General features: G+C 36.4%; 1 protein-coding gene across 2 annotated transcripts; it reads right to left on the bottom strand.

The window, feature by feature from the left end:
* Positions 1–305: 305 nt before the first annotated feature.
* On the bottom strand, positions 306–17219 carry LOC108712963 (interaptin). 2 transcript variants are annotated; one of them, XM_018255528.2, is made up of 7 exons: positions 17116–17219; positions 12143–12279; positions 10642–10821; positions 9001–9055; positions 7828–7930; positions 6396–6643; positions 306–3400 (listed from the first exon to the last, which is right to left on the bottom strand). In XM_018255528.2, exons 2-7 carry the CDS (start codon positions 12266–12268, stop codon positions 2232–2234), a joined length of 1881 nt encoding a protein of 626 aa, XP_018111017.1. In that variant the 5' UTR covers positions 12269–12279; positions 17116–17219; the 3' UTR covers positions 306–2231. The 2 variants fall into 2 exon arrangements, with proteins under 2 accessions (XP_018111017.1, XP_018111018.1); XM_018255529.2 differs by lacking the exon at positions 17116–17219 and adding an exon at positions 14014–14129.
* Positions 17220–18854: the final 1635 nt, after the last annotated feature.

Raw genomic sequence — 18854 nt, 5'->3', positions numbered from 1 at the left:
CCATTGCAGATCGGGATATCTTCATGACTTCTCCCACTGACTTCTACCTGACAGGTCTGAGCTGAAGTACTTTTCTATTTGGACTTTTTACAACCTTTCCAAACTAATAATCCTCCTCTCTCCTCACTTAACCTCTTTATGCTCCTAATATTTTAGATCTTCTTCCTATATTCTTCCATCATCAGGTTTTTTTCCCCCCATCAAGAATAGGGAATGACTATGAAAGAGGCCCCACCTAAGCCCACTGCCCACCTGGTATCCCAGAAACAGTAAAACACAAGAAGCCAAACATAATCATAATAATGTGATTTGTTAGCACCCGTTTAATTCCACATCTGTGGCTATGCACTCTTTGTGCTGACAAGGAAGGGGTTCACCTTCATATCATGATGTTACTGGGTATAACATTAACACTCATGAGGTTGTCATGTTTATAAAAGCATCTTCCCTAGAAAATGGCTGGGGTTTGCCATATTTAAATGCAATTTTTTTTCAATTTCTTCTTCTTTCAAATGAAGCCTGACTGCCTTTGTGTATTATATGAAAAAGTTGAACTCCATGTTACACATTTAGCAACACAAGATGTTAATTGAGGAGGACTTTATAATGTAATATAAAAACTTGCTAATTTAAAAACTTGCTAATTTAAACTTTATTAGGCTGGTGAAATTTAAAATTGTGTATTTTGATAGATCAGTCAAAATCAGTTGACTGTTGTTCAATTTTTATCAGGACTTAAGATACATATCCAAACAATGCAGAGGGAGGACTTGAATTATTGAGAAATAACGGGATGTCAGAAATAATATTTCATGCTGTTTTTTATCTTCTTTTGTACCTGTACTATTTTTTCTTTTTTTTGTACTAGAGGCCTCACAGTTCAATATCTAAAGTCATGAATATATGCAAGGCATAATATGTTCTGTGACCTAATTTTTAAAATTCTTGACATGTTCTTGCCCATTATTATCGAACTAAATTGATGATGTTTTGATCCTTAAGGCTTAATTATAAACTCCTTCTCGAAACGCCTTCAGCAAGTTAATACTTTTGGGGTAATTTAATATATGTTTGCCCACACCTATAGCAACAAGATGATGTCAAACTGCTGCCCAGCAAATGCTACCTGCAACTTAAGACCATTTGATGCCATAACCCCTTAGGGGGAAATGTAATAAAAGTCACATAGTGAAAAACAATTTGCACAAATAAGAAAAAAAATTGAATTTCACAATGTTATATTCTTCCTTAGACTATTTTTGCATTATAAAGTTTAATTGTGCACTGTACACTTTTAAGAAGTGAGCTTTTGGAGCAAGCTTAATAACTCTTTTAGTATGAAGTTTTATTACATTCATTGGGTACTGGTCTAAACTATAAAATTCTCAATCTTTCTTCCACTGTTGGAAGTGGTCGCTAAACAGTTTCCAGGTTCATAAAGGCTATATTTAATTTTCTCAAAGGAAAGTAAAGGCATACAATTTTGCATTGCAAAGGATTTTTCTGTTTCCGACTTTTTTTTTAAAAAAAATTTAGCTTAATTCAGTATAAAAATATTTTATGTTACGATCATAATGAATCAAAAAAATACACCTAACATCCATTATTTTAGCAATGATAACATGTAAACCAATAAATAATGTGCTGCTCAAACCATATATGTATTGAATCTTTGTCCTCTAATTAGAAATATCAAAACCCAAAATAGTTTCTTCATCTTCCATGAAGATGGATGCAGACTGAAAATAAGTGCAATTTAAAAACAGTTGCAGCTTTGCATTGCTCTCATTGTTGCATACTCCTATGTAAATATCCCTAAAGATAATATAAAGGGTGTCACGAAATCTATAATTTTTGGATGTTTTTGGATAGCGAATCCTCCATAAAAGATCCATCTGAATCAAAACCCTAATTTGCATATTCTGGGATGAGAAGAATAAGCACAAAAAAATGTCATGCTTACTGTAGTTGTCCAGAGCTGTAAAGTCACACACATGAATTCATGTTGGCGGAACAATTCAAATTAATTTGAATCCTTAAAAAAGTGCAGGGATTTAGCATCTCTAACACATAACCCTAATTCCTGCAGATTATTGTTTGCCTGTCTAAACAATACTAAAGGATTAACAATTAATACTCCTTTAGAGTAATTGCAAGTGAACTTTGGCAACCTTACAATTATTACAGTATATATAACATTCCAGACCCTTTGCAAAGGATCACTGACTCTTCTATAACTGGTTTATCTTATTGTTTTTGTAGTTATTATTTTTTCTGTCTCCAAATGTGAGGGTGTTTTTCTTGTGAATAGCCTCTGGGATATTTATCTTTGCAATTGGTTCCTTTGTTGTTTCTTTATTGTTTGGAATATTTATTATGATTTTCCCATCATTACTTCTTGTGCTGTAACTTTCCTTTTCATTTTTATCTATGTTGTCTGTATCCAAATCTGATTCCTCTGCTGAAATGCCATTTGTTATTGGGTCTGGAACTAAATTTGGGACTGTGATATTTATTTGATGATCAGTCTGTTTCGAGTTATATAACTTTGCAGAGTCCTCCTCTTGCATGGATTTAAGCAGATCATAATGATTGTTTAATGGTTTTGCATTCTCTTTTACTTGTGCAGTTTCATTTTTCAAGGCAACTACTTTGTATTCAATTGATTCTTGAGCAGCAGCATCCTGCATTGACTCCATATCATTCATGTTGTCTGCCTTGTTTTTTTTAGTATTTAATTTTTTTTTAATGTTTATAAATAGAGATCTGTTTAATCTTGCAGAGTGCTCATCTTCCATGGATTCAACCAGATCATAAATATTATTTATTGCTTTTACATTTTCTTTTACTTGTGCAGTTTCATTTTTCAAGGCAAATACTTTGGTATCACTTAATTCTTGAGAAGCAGCATCCTGCATTGACCCCGTATCATTCATGTTGTCAGTCTCATTTATTTTAGGATTTACATTTTTTATGTTGTTTGAAAATTGAATCATTTGCTCATCTTTCTGAGTTGCTTGCCTTTCCAGTACCTTTGTGTTGTGTCTGTGGTCTAATGCAACATTCTGATCATCAATAAAGTCATTCTTCTTTTTTGTCTGAAGAGCTTCATGCTTTTGAATGTCTTGACTTTTTTTCTCCTGTAGCTGGAGAGTTATAATATCCTCCTCATCCTCTAAACTGTCAGGATAGTCCTTGTCCCCTTTGTATACAGGCTTTGCACTCAGTGTCTGCTTGCCAGTGTCATTGCTTTCTTTAGCATTGCCTTCTAAGATGTCCTCAATCATCCTTTCTTCAAATTCAGCACTAATATTGCTTTCTTCATTTTGTTTTCTATCTGTTGAAATCATCTGGGTGGTGTTTTCAAATGTTTCAAGGGAGGCTGTAGTGTTTATGTCTCCTGCAAATGATATTAAGGAAAATGTAATATAGTTTACCAGATTTTAAAGGATTTTGTTTAATTTTAAAAACAGGAGCATGCAGCAAGAAAAAAAACTTTCAAGGCGTCTATTAACTAAAGTAAGACAATTCTAGTAACAATTACTTGGCGCACAATGCCTCACATTTCTTGATGAAAACATTCTCACCATCCTCAGTGAGATAAGGATTGTGGAGGTGTTATGGGGCAAAATATACATTGCCATTAGTGCTCAGAAATTTAGCTCTGGCTGAGTTTTCCAACATTTTTTTTTCTTGATATATATTTCTTTTGTCTAATTTAGCCAATAATTTTGTTTTAGCAACTTTTGTTAAGGTGGCCCTACATACAGAGCTCTGCTCATTTGGCAAGGTTGTCAAATAGGCAGATCTCTCCCTGATATGCCCACCTTGAGGTGTATGATATCCGATCCGATCATGGGCTCACAACGAACAGAATACATTGGTTTCTAGATGCGGTTCCTCGATCCATCAGGATTTTTAAACCTGTCATATCAACATCTGCCTGACTTTCGGACAAATATTGATCAGGGGAGCCCATTGGAGGGCCCCATACACTGCCCAATATGCTGCTGACTTAATCTGTTAGCAACTTATATTGACTTGTGTATAGGAACCTTAAGACTTTAGTCTCTGGTAAAAATCATTATTAGCATTGTTATCACACATTCTTAACCAAATGTTTAATTTTGTATAAAATATTCCCCGGTGAGTTGTGCCAACAATTAAAAAAATATAGACTTTATCTTCCATTTGTCTTTGTAATTTATCTGTTAGAGAACTTATTTATTATTAGCAAATATTAGGGCACTTTCACAATGTCTGATGTGCATGCATGTTGCCCACTGTGTGAGGCATTGTGCGTATAGCCAAGCAGAGACCTTTGGACTGACGTTTGAATCTAATATGTTCTTTGTAAGGCTGAGCTAGAATCAAAAGGAGCAGGCAGGGGGAGGTAAATATCCCCCCTCTTGCCCCCCTACCCACATCAGGCCTTGCTTGTCATTTAGTCACACAAGGTATGGAGTGACAGGAGGAAAAGGCTCTAAGGCATGTGGTAAGGACAGGGCTCGATTTCACATGCACCCAGGTGCTTTTTAAATGAGCTCTATTATGTTCCAGGCCTTGATATATTATATACGAAAATAAGTTGGTGGAGGGCACTCCCAATATTCACAATAGAAAAAATGCTTTTTTAAGGTATATGAGCAAATAACCCCAGGCAATCCCACAGTCAGTTACCCAAAACAGTATATAGAAATGGAGAGGGGTTGCACACTCAATGAGACTTAGTAGACAAAGGTGGTATTAAAAAAAAATTATTTTATAGTAAATGGCAAAAAAATTTTTTTTGCATCAGACAGGCTGGTATATAAAATACAACAGTATTAGCAGAAATATATACATACCACCAAGTAATCAAGATCAAGGCAAAAAGAGACAAACCACAGGGAGCAGATACACTTCGCAAAAATGAGAACACCCCAACGTTTCGGCACTAAAGCCTTTGTCTAGGGGAATTCTGATGTGTCACCAAGCAATCTGAAGTATAAATACCCCATTCAATTAGTCTCAAAGAATCTCCATTTTCACGCGCTTCCTGCAATTCCCCATTCGTGACGTCATGTACGCCAGCGTTATTCTGCTGTCGTTTTTACGCTGGGTAAATGCCCAGGAGCAGCGCTTTTTAACAAAATATGGAGATTTGGTCACCTAATTCTGCCAACAGATAAACAACATCTATAAACAATTATGGGTATTTATATCAACATATGTATGCAAACATAATCATACAGTACATAAGGATCAATCACACTTTTGGCAAGTGTATCTGCTCCCTGTGATTTGTCTCTTTTTGCCTTGATCTTGTTACTTGGTGGTATGTATATATTTCTGCTAATACTGTTGTATTTGAAATATCAGCCTGTCTGATGTAAAAAAAAAAATTATTGCCATTTACAATGAAAGAAAAATTTTTTAATACCACCTTTGTCTACTAAGTCTTATGTATTATAGTCCTTGATTTAATTAGTAACCTGTAGTATGGTACTACACCAAATGCTGTAAATGTTTTGGGTTGCTTCCATTTCCACATTAAAGGCACTTTAAAAGATAGTGATACATATGCAGTATGCTCTGGCTAGTATTGCTATACTGCACATATACCCAGACTAAGCAGACACATGAAGTAACTAGCCGAAGAATAATGGCAGCACCACACTCAACAACCAAGTATCAGGGGTTGGCTCATTGTTTGTAGATGCATGGGGTGACATGTATTTATTTATTTTTGCTCACATGCCAGTGATTTTAGGTTTCATTGTCCTTTAATTTACCTAAATGTATCAATGTCTCAGATAAATTTAACTGTGGCACTTCCTATCCAAATCAGAAAGCGAGCCGAAGTGATAAAAAACCTTCCTAAATAACATTGTCTATAAATTATAACTGTGAATGTGGATAATGGTAATAACAAAAAAAATTACTAAAGGACACACAACACAGTAATTTTAAGCAGTAAAAGAAGGGGGTGGGAATTAGTGATGGGCGAATTTGCGCCGTTTGCGAATTTCGCTCGAAATTCGCGAAACGGCGAAAAATTCGCGAAACTGCGAAAAATTCGCGAAACGGCAAAAAATTCGCGAAACGTTTTTTTTTTTTACCGCGAATTTTCGCTGGCGTTTCGCGAATTTATTCGCTCGGCGCGAATCGCAAATTCGCAGCGAATTCGCGCCTGGCGAATAAATTCGCCCATCACTAGTGGGAATGTAATGTATATAACAGTGATGATAACATCTGTAGAAAGAGTCAGAAAGTGTATATATTTGTGGATTAAAATGAAGTAACCTAATTCTATAAATAATAAGCCACTATAGTATATAATAGTATTGTGCATTTTTATATTACTCCCCATTCTGCATGCAGTTCCAAAACCACTGATATGGTGTCAAACTCACCTGAAAATTCTGTGAAATGTTTGTTTGTGGTTCTGCCTTCATGATTGCTTGGCTTCTCCGTGCTGTTAGTGGAACTGGCATTTGATATAAGGGAAATCTCTTGAGTTCTGTTTATTTCTTCTCCTACTGTAGTCCTCTTTAAGAAAATGCCATTGGTGGAATTTGATACTGACACTTTTCTTGATTTGTTGCCATTTTTTACATTACAAAGTTCACTGACCAAATTGATCACCTTCATACATTGTGTCCTTTAAAGAAAATAAAAAAATACATGCTTTGCGAGGTGTCTATGTAATTTAAAAGTAAACACATTATTATACTGTATATTCTATCTAACACTGCATAACATACTCTGCACTGTCCCATGACAGACTGGGTCATTTATGTCTGCTATCACAGTTGCATTTTCCAGAAGTTAATTGAAGTTAAATGAAAGGTTCTTGCTCTAAAATTGCTTTTACTACTTCTGCATAGTTGCTCTCAATGCCGCTCAGTCTTTCTTGCCTCTAATTCTTTATTGAGTGCAGTTGCAGCTAGTGATGCAGAGAAACCCTGGAGCTATCACCACCTCTAAACAAGGCAGTAGCTCCAGGGTTCCCTCAGTGTTTTGTGTCAATGTGTGTAGCACACTTGTGTCTAAAGAATTAGATGCACACATTACTTTCACAATGAACACTGGAAATAATGCCAACTGGACTTGGAAAACTTTAAATGGAATTGTTTAATTGCTTTACTTTTGACATGTCAGATGCAGTGCACTTGCATCAGAAGCAATGCTCCCTTGCAACCACAAGAAGGCTGGAGTTCCTTGGGAAAAAACTGCATTATGGGGGAATAAAGACTTGAAGGCTTGATACTGAACTTTGATCAAACATGTGGTTGTAAATAGCCCCTATAAAAAAAATTTGGACTGTGCTCAAGGGACTAATTATCACAATCAATCTGACACCCATTAGAACAAAACAAGCACCAAAAGTGAGGGTGTCCCTAATAACTACAAATGATGACTGTACAGGTGTCATAATAAACACAGACAACTGCAGGTTTATGTTGCCTTACATTGCATGCATTGTTAATTTAAAGGCATATTTGTTGGAATAAAAACATTTTTGGGTGGAGTGAACATCAGTGGTGTAACTAGATTTTACTGTGACCCACTGTAAATTCATTGGAGAAGCTTGATTGATTCTAAGAACATATATTGATATTGCTCATTATTTAGGGTCTAATCCCCTTCAACCTCGGGGTTTACTTCCTATATATTTACTCCCATGGGGTACATAAAGTTTTCTCTCCATCTCATTTCTCATATTTTTTTTTTTAATTCTTAAATTGCCATCTACTGTTGCAGAGCTAAGCACATAATTGTAAAAAAATGTCTTATTTTTAAAATGCAACACATATAAAATGTAATGTGTAATTATGCACTTACGACTGGGTGGAAAATTTTTCTAATAGTCTTGATTGATTCTTTTCAAACTCCTCCATTTGTAAATTCAATGAGTCAAAATGTTTCTTTAAAAGCTCATAATCACCTGTAAATACAGAAGATTTGACTTTCCAGGATATAAAATCAGTCATTATGAAAAGATAATGTTTAATTTGTACAAGTACTTTTTGTGTGCTATATGCATAAATGCTTTAGTATAATCCACATGCTGTAAGAATGATTACAAATTACATATAATATGTTTGAATTTTTATCATTGTCATGATATTATGCAATTAAAGAGAATTCAGAGAAAAACCAGCAGATTAATAATAATACAAAGAACTTCAGTTACATGTACAAATGCATAAAGTTTGCATTATTTGTATGTGTGATTGAGTTAACTTTGCTTTAATGGTAAATGTGTAACACAATTTTCAACAGCACCCAAATAGATGTTTGCATCATACAGGTAACATTTTTTTTAGTACTCTTAAATGAACCATTCAGTCCATTCTCCAAAGGTTTTTCATAAAGGAACTTTATGAGGACAAGATTATTATTAAAGGGATACTGTCATGGGAAAATATTTTTTCAAAAAAGCATCAGTAAATAGTGCTGCTCCAGCAGAATTCTGCACTGAAATCCATTTCTCAAAAGAGCAAACAGATTTTATTATATTTAATTTTGAAATTTGACATAAGGGCTAGATATATTGTCTAACACAAGATAACAGCTGCCTGGTAGATCTAAGAACATCACTCTATAGTAAAATCCAGGTCCCACTGTGACACATTCAGTTACATTGAGAAGGAGAAACAACAGCCTGCCAGAAAACAGTTGCATCCTAAAATGCTGGCTCTTTCTGAAAGCACATGACCAGGAAAAATGATGTGAGATGGCTGCCTACACACCAGTATTACAACTAAAAAAATATACACTTGCTGGTTCAGGAATGAAATTTTATATTGTAGAGTGAATTATTTGCAGTGTAAACAGTGTAATTTAGAAATAAAAACTACATCATAAAAATCATGACAGAATCCCTTAAAGTAACCTTCATCTCATGCAAGGATAGAAGTTTGGTACTTTTGAGACTAGAAACTGATTTTTCTGATTAAATAAAAGCAAATTAAGCATGTAAATCTAGCACTTGGCAAGTAACAGAAAACTTACGTTTTAGATTTATGATTACTTCGTCCTTAGTCGAAATCGTTTTTAAAAGGTCATTCTAAATAGAGAAATTTTAGATTAAAAATGTCTTTCCCATTCATTCAATTTGTCATTGCTTTTTTTGAGCAATTCTTTACATTTTTATAAATATTTCTTTACAGAGATACATATTTTCTTTACAGAGATGACACATCAATCACATCAGAGGCTGCACATGTGGAGCTTAAAATATAAGGTCCCTATTACATTCACACACAGTATGGGCAATTATCCTTGCCATATGTTTTATAGCAATGATTGCCAAACTGTATTGCAGTGGATCATGGGGGTTCAGCCTGAAAGACTATTACAATAACCTGTATAACAGGTCATTTACAAGCACAAGTGAAGTGTGTGAATTGCAATTTTGGACCCGAATTGCTATTTTTTTCTTATAATACAGCATTTTCCCATAATTCCAGCATAACTATGGTCTTACTCTGATTTGCGATTGCGCCCAGTTTGTTAAAAAAAAAAAAGACACAATTGTGCTAGCATTTTGATGTGAATCTGGAGCATGTTGCATCTTTTATTCAGAGTCGGGCTAAGCCAGTCAGGTGCCCTAGGCAACCCAGCTGGCCACCTTGCCCCCTCCACCCCTTCCCCACGTTATGGGTGCTTGTGCTCTTTCGCATGCTGACATTTGGAGGGTGCACCAGAGAGCGCACATAGTGTGGGGTAGGGGGGCCAGACTACAGGTAAGTGGTTGGAAGAGGTATGTGCCCAGCATTCCCATCACCTTTGTGCCCTAGGTATGTGCCTCTTCTCTCTACCATTAGTTCCGGCTCTGCTTGTATTCTCAGAGTATATCTTGCTGCACTTTGATTGAAGTGTATTTAAGAGTGCATTTAAAATAACTAATTTACTGGCACATATCTGGTGCAGCAAATGATGCAACTTGCTGTGAGAACCTTGGAGTAATCTCCTGGTTTCTCCAGCCTCAGTAGGCACAGTTATGCACCATTCATCAGAATGAACATATTGGCAGGATGGACACATTGGCAACCATGTGGAAGTGCAGGAATGTGTTTGGACACAAGCACCCTAATGAAAAGCATCTACTGTACATGCTCTCCCAACTGCATCAGTTTTGAAGTACCCACACTTTAAGGAGAAGGAAAGGTTAAAACTAAGTAAGCTTTATCAGAATGGTCTAACTCTATATAAATACATCAGTAAACCAAAGTAATGCTGCTCTGAGTCCTACATGGGCTTCTGTATCAAACTTACTGTTTTCACCTTAAACCTCCAGGGCTTGGGCTTGAGCATGCTCAGTTTAATTCTTCCCCCTTGCTCCTTCCCTCCCTGCTGTAATATGAGCTCAGAACTATGATCGAGCAGGGAGAGACTCAGGCAGGAAGTGATGTCACAGCAAGCTAATATGGCAGCTGCTATCCTAAACAAACAGAGACAGTGTCTAGAGCTGTTTACTCAGGTATGGAAAAGCATTCTAAGAATAAAAATGATGTTCTAGCTTGCACTGCTGTGGCTAATCTAATGGCAATAAACTGCCTTGGTAGCTTTCATTCTCCTTTAAATTAATTTTGGATTATTTTTTTTTTATCTTGTGTTATGAAACACCATTAAAAATGGTTTGTCCCTTACCTTTTGTATCCAGAATATTTGTTCTTGTTCTTCTAACTGTGTATTAAAGATTTCTTGCATGTTTTTTATCTCATTCTTCTGGTTTTCTATCACCTCCTGTAAATTATTTGCTCTTGTTCGTATTATAGACCGCTCAGCTACTACATGGTGCGCTTGCTTTTCCATAAATAAAACCTTTTGCTTAAAAAAATATGAAAATGTCAGGCTTATTAAACATTCTTTCATGATTGAAAAATATCCCTATTGATTAGTTAGCTTACTACACTGTACAATGAGAGAAAACTGTAGCTTGTATATCACAGATGATTACAGTTATTATAATTTTTCCCACTTTGAGATGCTATTTCTGGAAAGTTGCTGAATAATCAAGAATTTTTTTTCCTTTTTAACACTAGCTCAATAAACAGGGATTGTGCTGAACATACCTTTTTCTTGTGTTTCCTTTAATTGTTTTTAAGGCCTATTGCAAAAACTTTTTCTCACCCAGCTTTAAGTTGCTGTTGGAGAAAAGGCTGATTGGGTCTGAGTCAGTCCTGTGTGCGTAGTGACAATAATGCAATTAGCTTCTCTAAGTGCACGTCGGCCAGAATACACTCAAGCATTTGCGGGTGGACATTTGCACTGTTGGCTCAGTGACAGGGGGATTCACTCACAAGATGGATGCACCCAGGCCACCCATAGTGGTGAGTTCATATCAGATGTCCAGACTGGTGGTTTAGTGTGGTATTCATACAGTGCAGAAAACTTAAAGGAAAACTATACCCCCAAAATGAATACTTGAGCAACAGATAGTTTATATCATATTAAGTGGCATATTAAAGAATCGTACCAAACTGGAATAAATATTTAAGTAAATATTAACCTTTTACATCTCTTGCCTTAAACTACCATTTTGTGATGGTCTGTGTGCTGCCTCAGGGATCACCTGACCAGAAATACTACAACTCTAACTGTAACAGGAAGAAGTGTAGACGCAAAAGACACAACTCTGTCTGTTAATTGGCTCATGTGACCTAAGAAGTATAGTTTGTTTGGTATGTTTGTGTGCACCGTGAATCATACGATCCCAGGGGGTGGCCCTTATTTTTTAAAATGGCAGTTTTCTATTTATGATTACCCAATGGCACATACTACTAGAAAAGTATATTATTATGAAAATGGTTTGTTTACATGAAGCAGGGTTTTACATATGAGCTGTTTTATGCAATATCTTTTTATAGAGACCTACATTGTTTGGGGGGTATAGTTTTCCTTTAAAAAAAAACTTCTAAGGAGAGGTTGAGCTTCAGCACTGATGGAATGCTGCGATTAAATTTGGCACTACAAACTACGGTTCAGAATGATTCCGAAGTTTTTATTTAAACAGAAATGTTCTTTTATTTAGGGGGAACACTAAAAATCTTACTTTAAAAAAATATTGTAAATTTTACATATTTATAATACCTGAAGTTATCATTTAATAGACTGAGTAGAATTAAAAGGACAGAGAAAACATTTTTACCTGCAGTTGCACTCGTTGCGATGTTTCATTCAAGTAGACCAGTCCCAGAATAATTACACCAGTTACCAATAGAAGCAAAACTAAATGCACATATTTCAGCTTAGAATCCGTCCCCACTAGACCCATGGCAGCTGATTCTGGGAAGGAGAACAGGAGGAGATTATATGGTTTATCACTGTAGTTCTGTAATTCACAATAAAACAATTTTACATGGGGGAATGACTTCTTTACTCACATTCATTGGGAATGTTTGAAAGAGATCAAAATCCTTTCCCGAAAAATTATCAAGACCCCCTCTAGAGGTCTTCATACCCTCTCAAACAGCCCCATGGCAGAACCCAGCGCTGCAGTTTCTAATAAAAATCAAAGGAGCACAGTGTGGCTGCCATTATTTTCCCAGCTCTCTTGTGCCAGGACCAAGTCTGTTGGGCTGTTCATGCTTCTGTCAGAGATTGCTGGGGAAAGGAAATCAGGTAGTATGAGGTGGTGGCCACCAACTTCATGCTAGTAAATATAGCATGTGGCTTTCAGATACTAATACAAAAGTGAACACATCCACACCTTGGTTTTATTTATTTACAACACAGTTAAGGGTTATATTTAGCTCGCCTGGCAGTTACAGTTTTTAGCCTTTCTGCCTTACAGCAGCTCATTCTTCATTGAAGAAGGAAGGGCCCAAAACACTTTATCCAGATTGACTGACGCTCAACTCTAAACTGAAAAACATTTATAACATTTATAACATTTGCTGCAACCTGAAAGGCATTATTGAAACGACTGCAGTATAAAAACATTCCTGTTTATGTCAGTTAGTAAAAGGAGTATCAGTGGTGTTTGTTATTGTTTTAGAACATTGCCAGAACATCATGTCTGTATTATAAAAGCTTTCAAGCTCTGGCATTGAGCTAATATACTTTTAACTAGAGAGCCATCCTTTTGCTTCCCTTCTAGGGACTGTACATATATTCACACATATAATCTAAACCAGGGGTGTCCAAACTTTTTTCACCAAGGGCCATATGCGGTAAAATATACAAACAGCCGGGCCACTCACTGTGGACACGCCCATTTTGTGGCCACACCCCCTGATTACCATGTTCATTTTACAAATTTTAAATAAGTAACACACACATACAAACACACAGACAGATACACATACACACACACACAGTGACACACATACATACAGTGACACATACAGACAGATACACACATACACACAGTGACACACATACAGACACACACACACATACAGTGACACACACACACAGTGAAACACATACATATAGTGACACACACAGACACACACACACATACAGACAGATACACACACACACATACAGTGAGACACACACATACATATAGTGACACACACACACAATGACACACACACACACAGTGACACACACACACAGTGACACACATACAGACACACACACAAATACAGTGACACACACACACAGTGAAACACATACATATAGTGACACACAGACACACACACACATACAGACAGATACACATACACACATACAGTGAGACACACACATACATATAGTGACACACACACACACAATGACACACACACACACACAGTGACACACACACACAGTGACACACATACAGACACACACACATACAGTGAGGCACACAAACATACAGTGACACACACACACACACAGTGAAACACATACAGACAGATATACACACACACACACAGACACACATACAATGACACACACACACAGTGGCACACATACAGACAGACACACACACAGTAACTCACACACTCGATCTGTAACTGACTCCCTTGCCCGGCTGCAGCCTCACTAAATCCACCCCTCCCCCAAGCCGAGCACCTAGCAGTTACTCACAGTTCATCAGATGCACGAAATCCAGCCATGCTTTCAGTTGTTTACCGGCACCCCCCTCCCTCCCCGCACTACACTAAACTCCAGTCACGGGGAGGGGAGGGCGGAGTTTAGGAAAAGCTTCCTCGAGTCTACACTGTAGGTTCCGCCCCTCAATGACGCCGTGGTAGGAAACTTTTTTTTCTGGATGCTGAGAGGGGGGAGGGATTTTTTCACGCTGCGGGCCAATTAAAAAATGGATATCGGGCCGCATTTGGCCCGCGGCCCGTAGTTTGGACACCCCTGATCTAAACATAGTTCATCACATTACTGACTGTATGTATATAGCAGTTTCATGCATCAGTTGCGATATTGTTAAATATACTGCATGGTGAAAGATACCTGCCATAACTCATTCACCAAACTCTTTAAAGACCTACCTGGTGAGTTTTAACTGGTTAGACTCCCATTTGGTGTCAAAGTTGTTGATTCCTGACAAACTTTTATACATTAAACACCTTAAATCCATATTAATCCTAGTTTTTGCACTTTCTCCAAACTGTGCATCTGTACTAGAGGCCATCCATTTCAGACGCCAATGTTTGTAATATGAATGAGTCAAGTACCAGAATGAAAGAGAACAGTACTGGGAAGTCACCATAAATAAGCCAGTTACGAGGACTGTTAAAGCAGATTAAATATAGTGCCAAATGGTATATAAAGACAAGATAAAAAAGTAGTTCAAGGGTTTAAAATGCATGGGGTAGAAAAACTTTTTTAACATATGTAAGTACCAGGGGACTTAGAGACAAGCAAAGGCTACGCCTAACAATTATAGATCCCCAAAAAGCAGGGATCATCTCAAAGGAGATTTATTTTACAGGTATGGGATCCGTTTATGGAAACCCATTATCCAGAAAGCTACGAATTGCAGAAAAGCTGTCTATCATAGACTCCATTTTATCCAAATAATTCAAGTGTTTAAAAATGATTTCCCCTTTCTCTGTAATAATAAAGCTGTACCTTGTACTTGATCAAAACTAAGATATAGTTAATCCTTATTGAAAGCACAACTAGCCTATTGGGTTTATTTAATGTTTACATGATTTATTAGTAGACTTAAGGTATGAAGTTCCAAAATTACAGAAAGATCCATTATGCAGCATGCTCAAGCCCAAGCCCTGGAGGTTTAAGGTGAAAACAGGAAGTCTGATACAGAAACCCATGTATATACTATTGAAGGAAAGAAATGTTTTCTGGATAACAAGTCCCATACCTGTATTTAAAAACAGTGCATTGTGGGTAGCAGATGGAATGCAGGCAGGAAAAGAGAGATGTTATAAATAGTGAGGCAGTGCAGTACTTGTCTAGCGGTGGAACAGGTTCAGTATCACTCACTGTATAAACAGGGGTTTGTGAGTGTTCACATTGTGACAATAAAATACTGTTTGGGAATAGTTCAACCATCTAACTAGTATAGCATTGTCAGTCAGAGTCATTTCTTTAGGGCTATGGCACATACTGCAATCAAAATGCCATTACCAGCTATGGTGGAGGATTTACTATTTGGCCAGGTAAATAAATTATGTCTGTACAATTTAGCAATTGATTTAGAGGTGCACCAAAAACAAATCAGAGAAATATGTTTCTCCTCCTACCTCTTACCATTAACAATTGCTGAGAGAATTCCGGATAAAAACATTTTTTGAGTAAACAAGAAAAAAATGGAATTTAAAGCTACTTCATATCTGGGTCTTGCAATAGTGATAATTTAGATTATCAGAGCACAGATAAGCAGAGGTCCATTGAGCACTTATGTTGAAAAGTAGGGGCAATCTCAAATCTATAAAAATGCACATAAACTGTAGTGAAAGTTTCATAGATAAGATTTTATTATTTTATTCTTGTAGGTTTTATTATATTTCTGGGTTAAACAATACAAGGTGAAATGTCTGCTATAGGTCATCTAACGCAACCAATCAGGAAGTAGTCGTCTATTGGTTGCTAGGGGCTACTGCATCTGGGCACACATTTATAGCATTGGAGGGTTAATTTTATTTCTCTTACATCCAACCTTGTTTTGTTTTTGTTTCTGTTGCTCTGAAATCTGATCTGGAATCAGCTTGTTTATCCACACAATTTAAACTGGTTTATCTTCCCTCAAATGCTTGAAATTTGTCGACAACAAAATAAAATGAGACCTCATTAATCAAATAGAAAATATCTAAAAAAGAAAAAGGGAAATTTAACTATAAATTAAATTAATTTCTTAAAAAGTCAGTAAAGCTTGAATGCATATTAGTGTCTTGAATTTCCCTTTAATCTATAGGGGCCATGTATTATTGGTGTTAATTATTATAGTTCTACATTATAGACCTTACATACATTGTATTAGTGCACATTGGCATTTACATATGGCAGCTAATGGGTTAGGTGGTTTTTCTATGTCTTGTCTTATGTTTTTAGCCATAAATATCCTGTAATAGGTGCTTAGCTATGTAATTTCTGTCACATGACTCATTGGAATTGGTGTATTATAATACATAATGTATCTCCTATTGTAATACGGGAGGTACATGACCATGATTTTATACGGATGAACACTGACATAGTTGGCCAGCTTAAATATATTGCAATATATGGACAAACAATCTCTGTTTTGTTAAAAGGGGTGGGCAATTTTTATATCTTAAGGCACAAAATGTCTTAAAAATGATTAGTAAGCACAACTTTCCCTTGTTTGTTATAGTATAGACATATATCCAGCAGAACAAGTATAATGAAATTGTAGTTAATTCCTCTGTGGATTCCAGCTGATATATGATATTGCCAGTTACAGCTGCTTCAAGCATGTGTTGTAAGAAGTGGTATGTATCCCTTATTTATCATCGCTCTGTGCCAATAGTGGCTGTACTAAATCCCATCATCCTTAGACAGCCTCTGGCTGAAGGGTTGTGGCTATACATTTACAGCAATTACTTCCCTAAATAATGTCTGCAAGACGTTTTCTGAAACAATATATTCCCCCAGGAAACAGAACAATTTGTAATCACAGAGGAACATTTATTTTAGTCTAAATAGAAATGGCAGAATAAATATTTAGCAGAGAGTATGAAGTGTTCTTACCTGTGCTCAGCTTTTTTCGTCTGGTGCTTTAAAGCAGCTAGTTTCAGTTCAGAATGTAAGGCTCACCCAACCTGTTTGGGTGGTGAAGGATACAAAGCAAAGTTAAAAGTGGCTACGCGAGTATGCAAGTGGATTAATTCTGGAAAATTTCCTTAACAGTGTAGGCATAAACCTTACACTTTACTACTTCTGCACTAGCTTTAAACAAATGTTCTGCAAAATGATTATCTATATAGTAACATTTTATTGTCCTCTTGTCAGATCAGGGTGATCCCCCTGGCAGCCAAGCATCTCTTTTACTTGTACCTAAGCACTTAAGCTTAAAAAGTATCCATAATGTTCATGTAGTTCATTTTCGTATCATAGTTATACACTGCTTACAATATAAACCCACAGACTATTAATTTCTACATTATATTTAAAGGAGAACAAAAGCCTAAAAATGAATATGGCTAAAAATGCCATATTTTATATACTGAACTTATTGCACCAGCCTAAAGTTTCAGCTTGTCAATAGCAGCAATGATCCAGGACTTCAAACTTGTCACAGGGAGTCACCATCTTGGAAAGTGCGTGCAACACTCAAATGCTCAGTGGGCTCTGAGCAGCTGTTGAGAAGCTAAGCTTAGGGGTTGTCACAAATTATCAAGCAGAAAATGAGGTTGGTCTGTGATGTTACCGGGCTGATTATTAAATTCTGATGCTAATTACACTGGTTTCTGTGCCACCATGTAGAAATGATCTGTATTAATTTCTAATCAGCCTTATATTGTGACATTTATATTCTATATGTACTGTATATTTTGAGTCAGTCCCTAAACTCAGTAAGTGACAGCAGCACAGAGCATGTGCAGTGAATCAGCAGAAAAGAAGATGGGGAGCTACTGGGGCATCTTTGGAGACACAGATCTTTACTGCTAAAGGGCTGTGGTTGCCTTGGGCTGGTACAGAAACACAAAACTTGTACAACATTTCTAGCTACTTCTTTAGTTAGGCTTTCATTCTCCTTTAATGCACCTTAAGCCAGGCCAGGTATCTTTATTGCTAATTTCTTCATTTGCTATTTTAACCTACCTTGCATTATTATGCTAATTTGAGATACACCCACATTTTTATTTATTGACATGACTGTGTTACAAAGTTCAGACATTCTCCTTCCTTGACTCAATCAAAGCAACATTGCGGGTAGATTTATCAAAATGTGAGATAAGAACTCAACACAGAAAAACTCAAACATATTTATCAGTGGTGTTAACCATTTGATAAATATGCTTTTAAAAATCCCATAGGAATGAATAGAAAGTGAGTGAGTTTTTCTGTGTGAGTTCTAATCTCACATTTGATTGTTTGCTTGCTAGTATATAGTGAACTTCTAAGACAGCAGTTTCCTTTACCTGGATGCAGCCAGACACAATCTCTATTTTTTGGTTCAGTAAAACCATTCCACAATTTTATATGTAATTATGTTACATCTCTGCCACAATTTACTCAGGGTAATGTAATAAAATTTGCAATGTTTGTACCAGGTCTAGGAAACCGTAGCAACAAAAGAGCAGTTAACGGTCACCTGTTTAATAGAAAACATATTAGTTGCCATGGGTTACTAGATGTTATTCTAACTTGTATTGCATTACCCTAAGAGGTCTCGGCACTCACCTGCATGGTGCAAATGAAAAGCTAATTAGTCCAAACCCTTAGGCTTGTATGGTACTTACAGTTGTATTTAATCTTTCACAAAT

This window comes from Xenopus laevis, chromosome 3S (assembly GCF_017654675.1).
Source record: "Xenopus laevis strain J_2021 chromosome 3S, Xenopus_laevis_v10.1, whole genome shotgun sequence".
Classification (NCBI taxonomy): domain Eukaryota; kingdom Metazoa; phylum Chordata; class Amphibia; order Anura; family Pipidae; genus Xenopus; species Xenopus laevis.
This window is presented reverse-complemented; position numbering and strand designations above follow the sequence as displayed.

What these genes read in the sequence shown, in the direction of transcription:
- LOC108712963 (XM_018255528.2), bottom strand. Translation starts at nt 12,268, where the DNA reads ATGGGTCTAGTGGGGACGGATTCTAAGCTGAAATATGTGCATTTAGTT. An exon ending in AGTAATCATAAATCTAAAAC is followed by an intron (nt 7,931 to 9,000) that starts GTAAGTTTTCTG and finishes CTGTATTTACAG; the next exon opens with GTGATTATGAGCTTTTAAAG. An exon ending in ACATTTCACAGAATTTTCAG is followed by an intron (nt 3,401 to 6,395) that starts GTGAGTTTGACA and finishes TATCATTTGCAG; the next exon opens with GAGACATAAACACTACAGCC.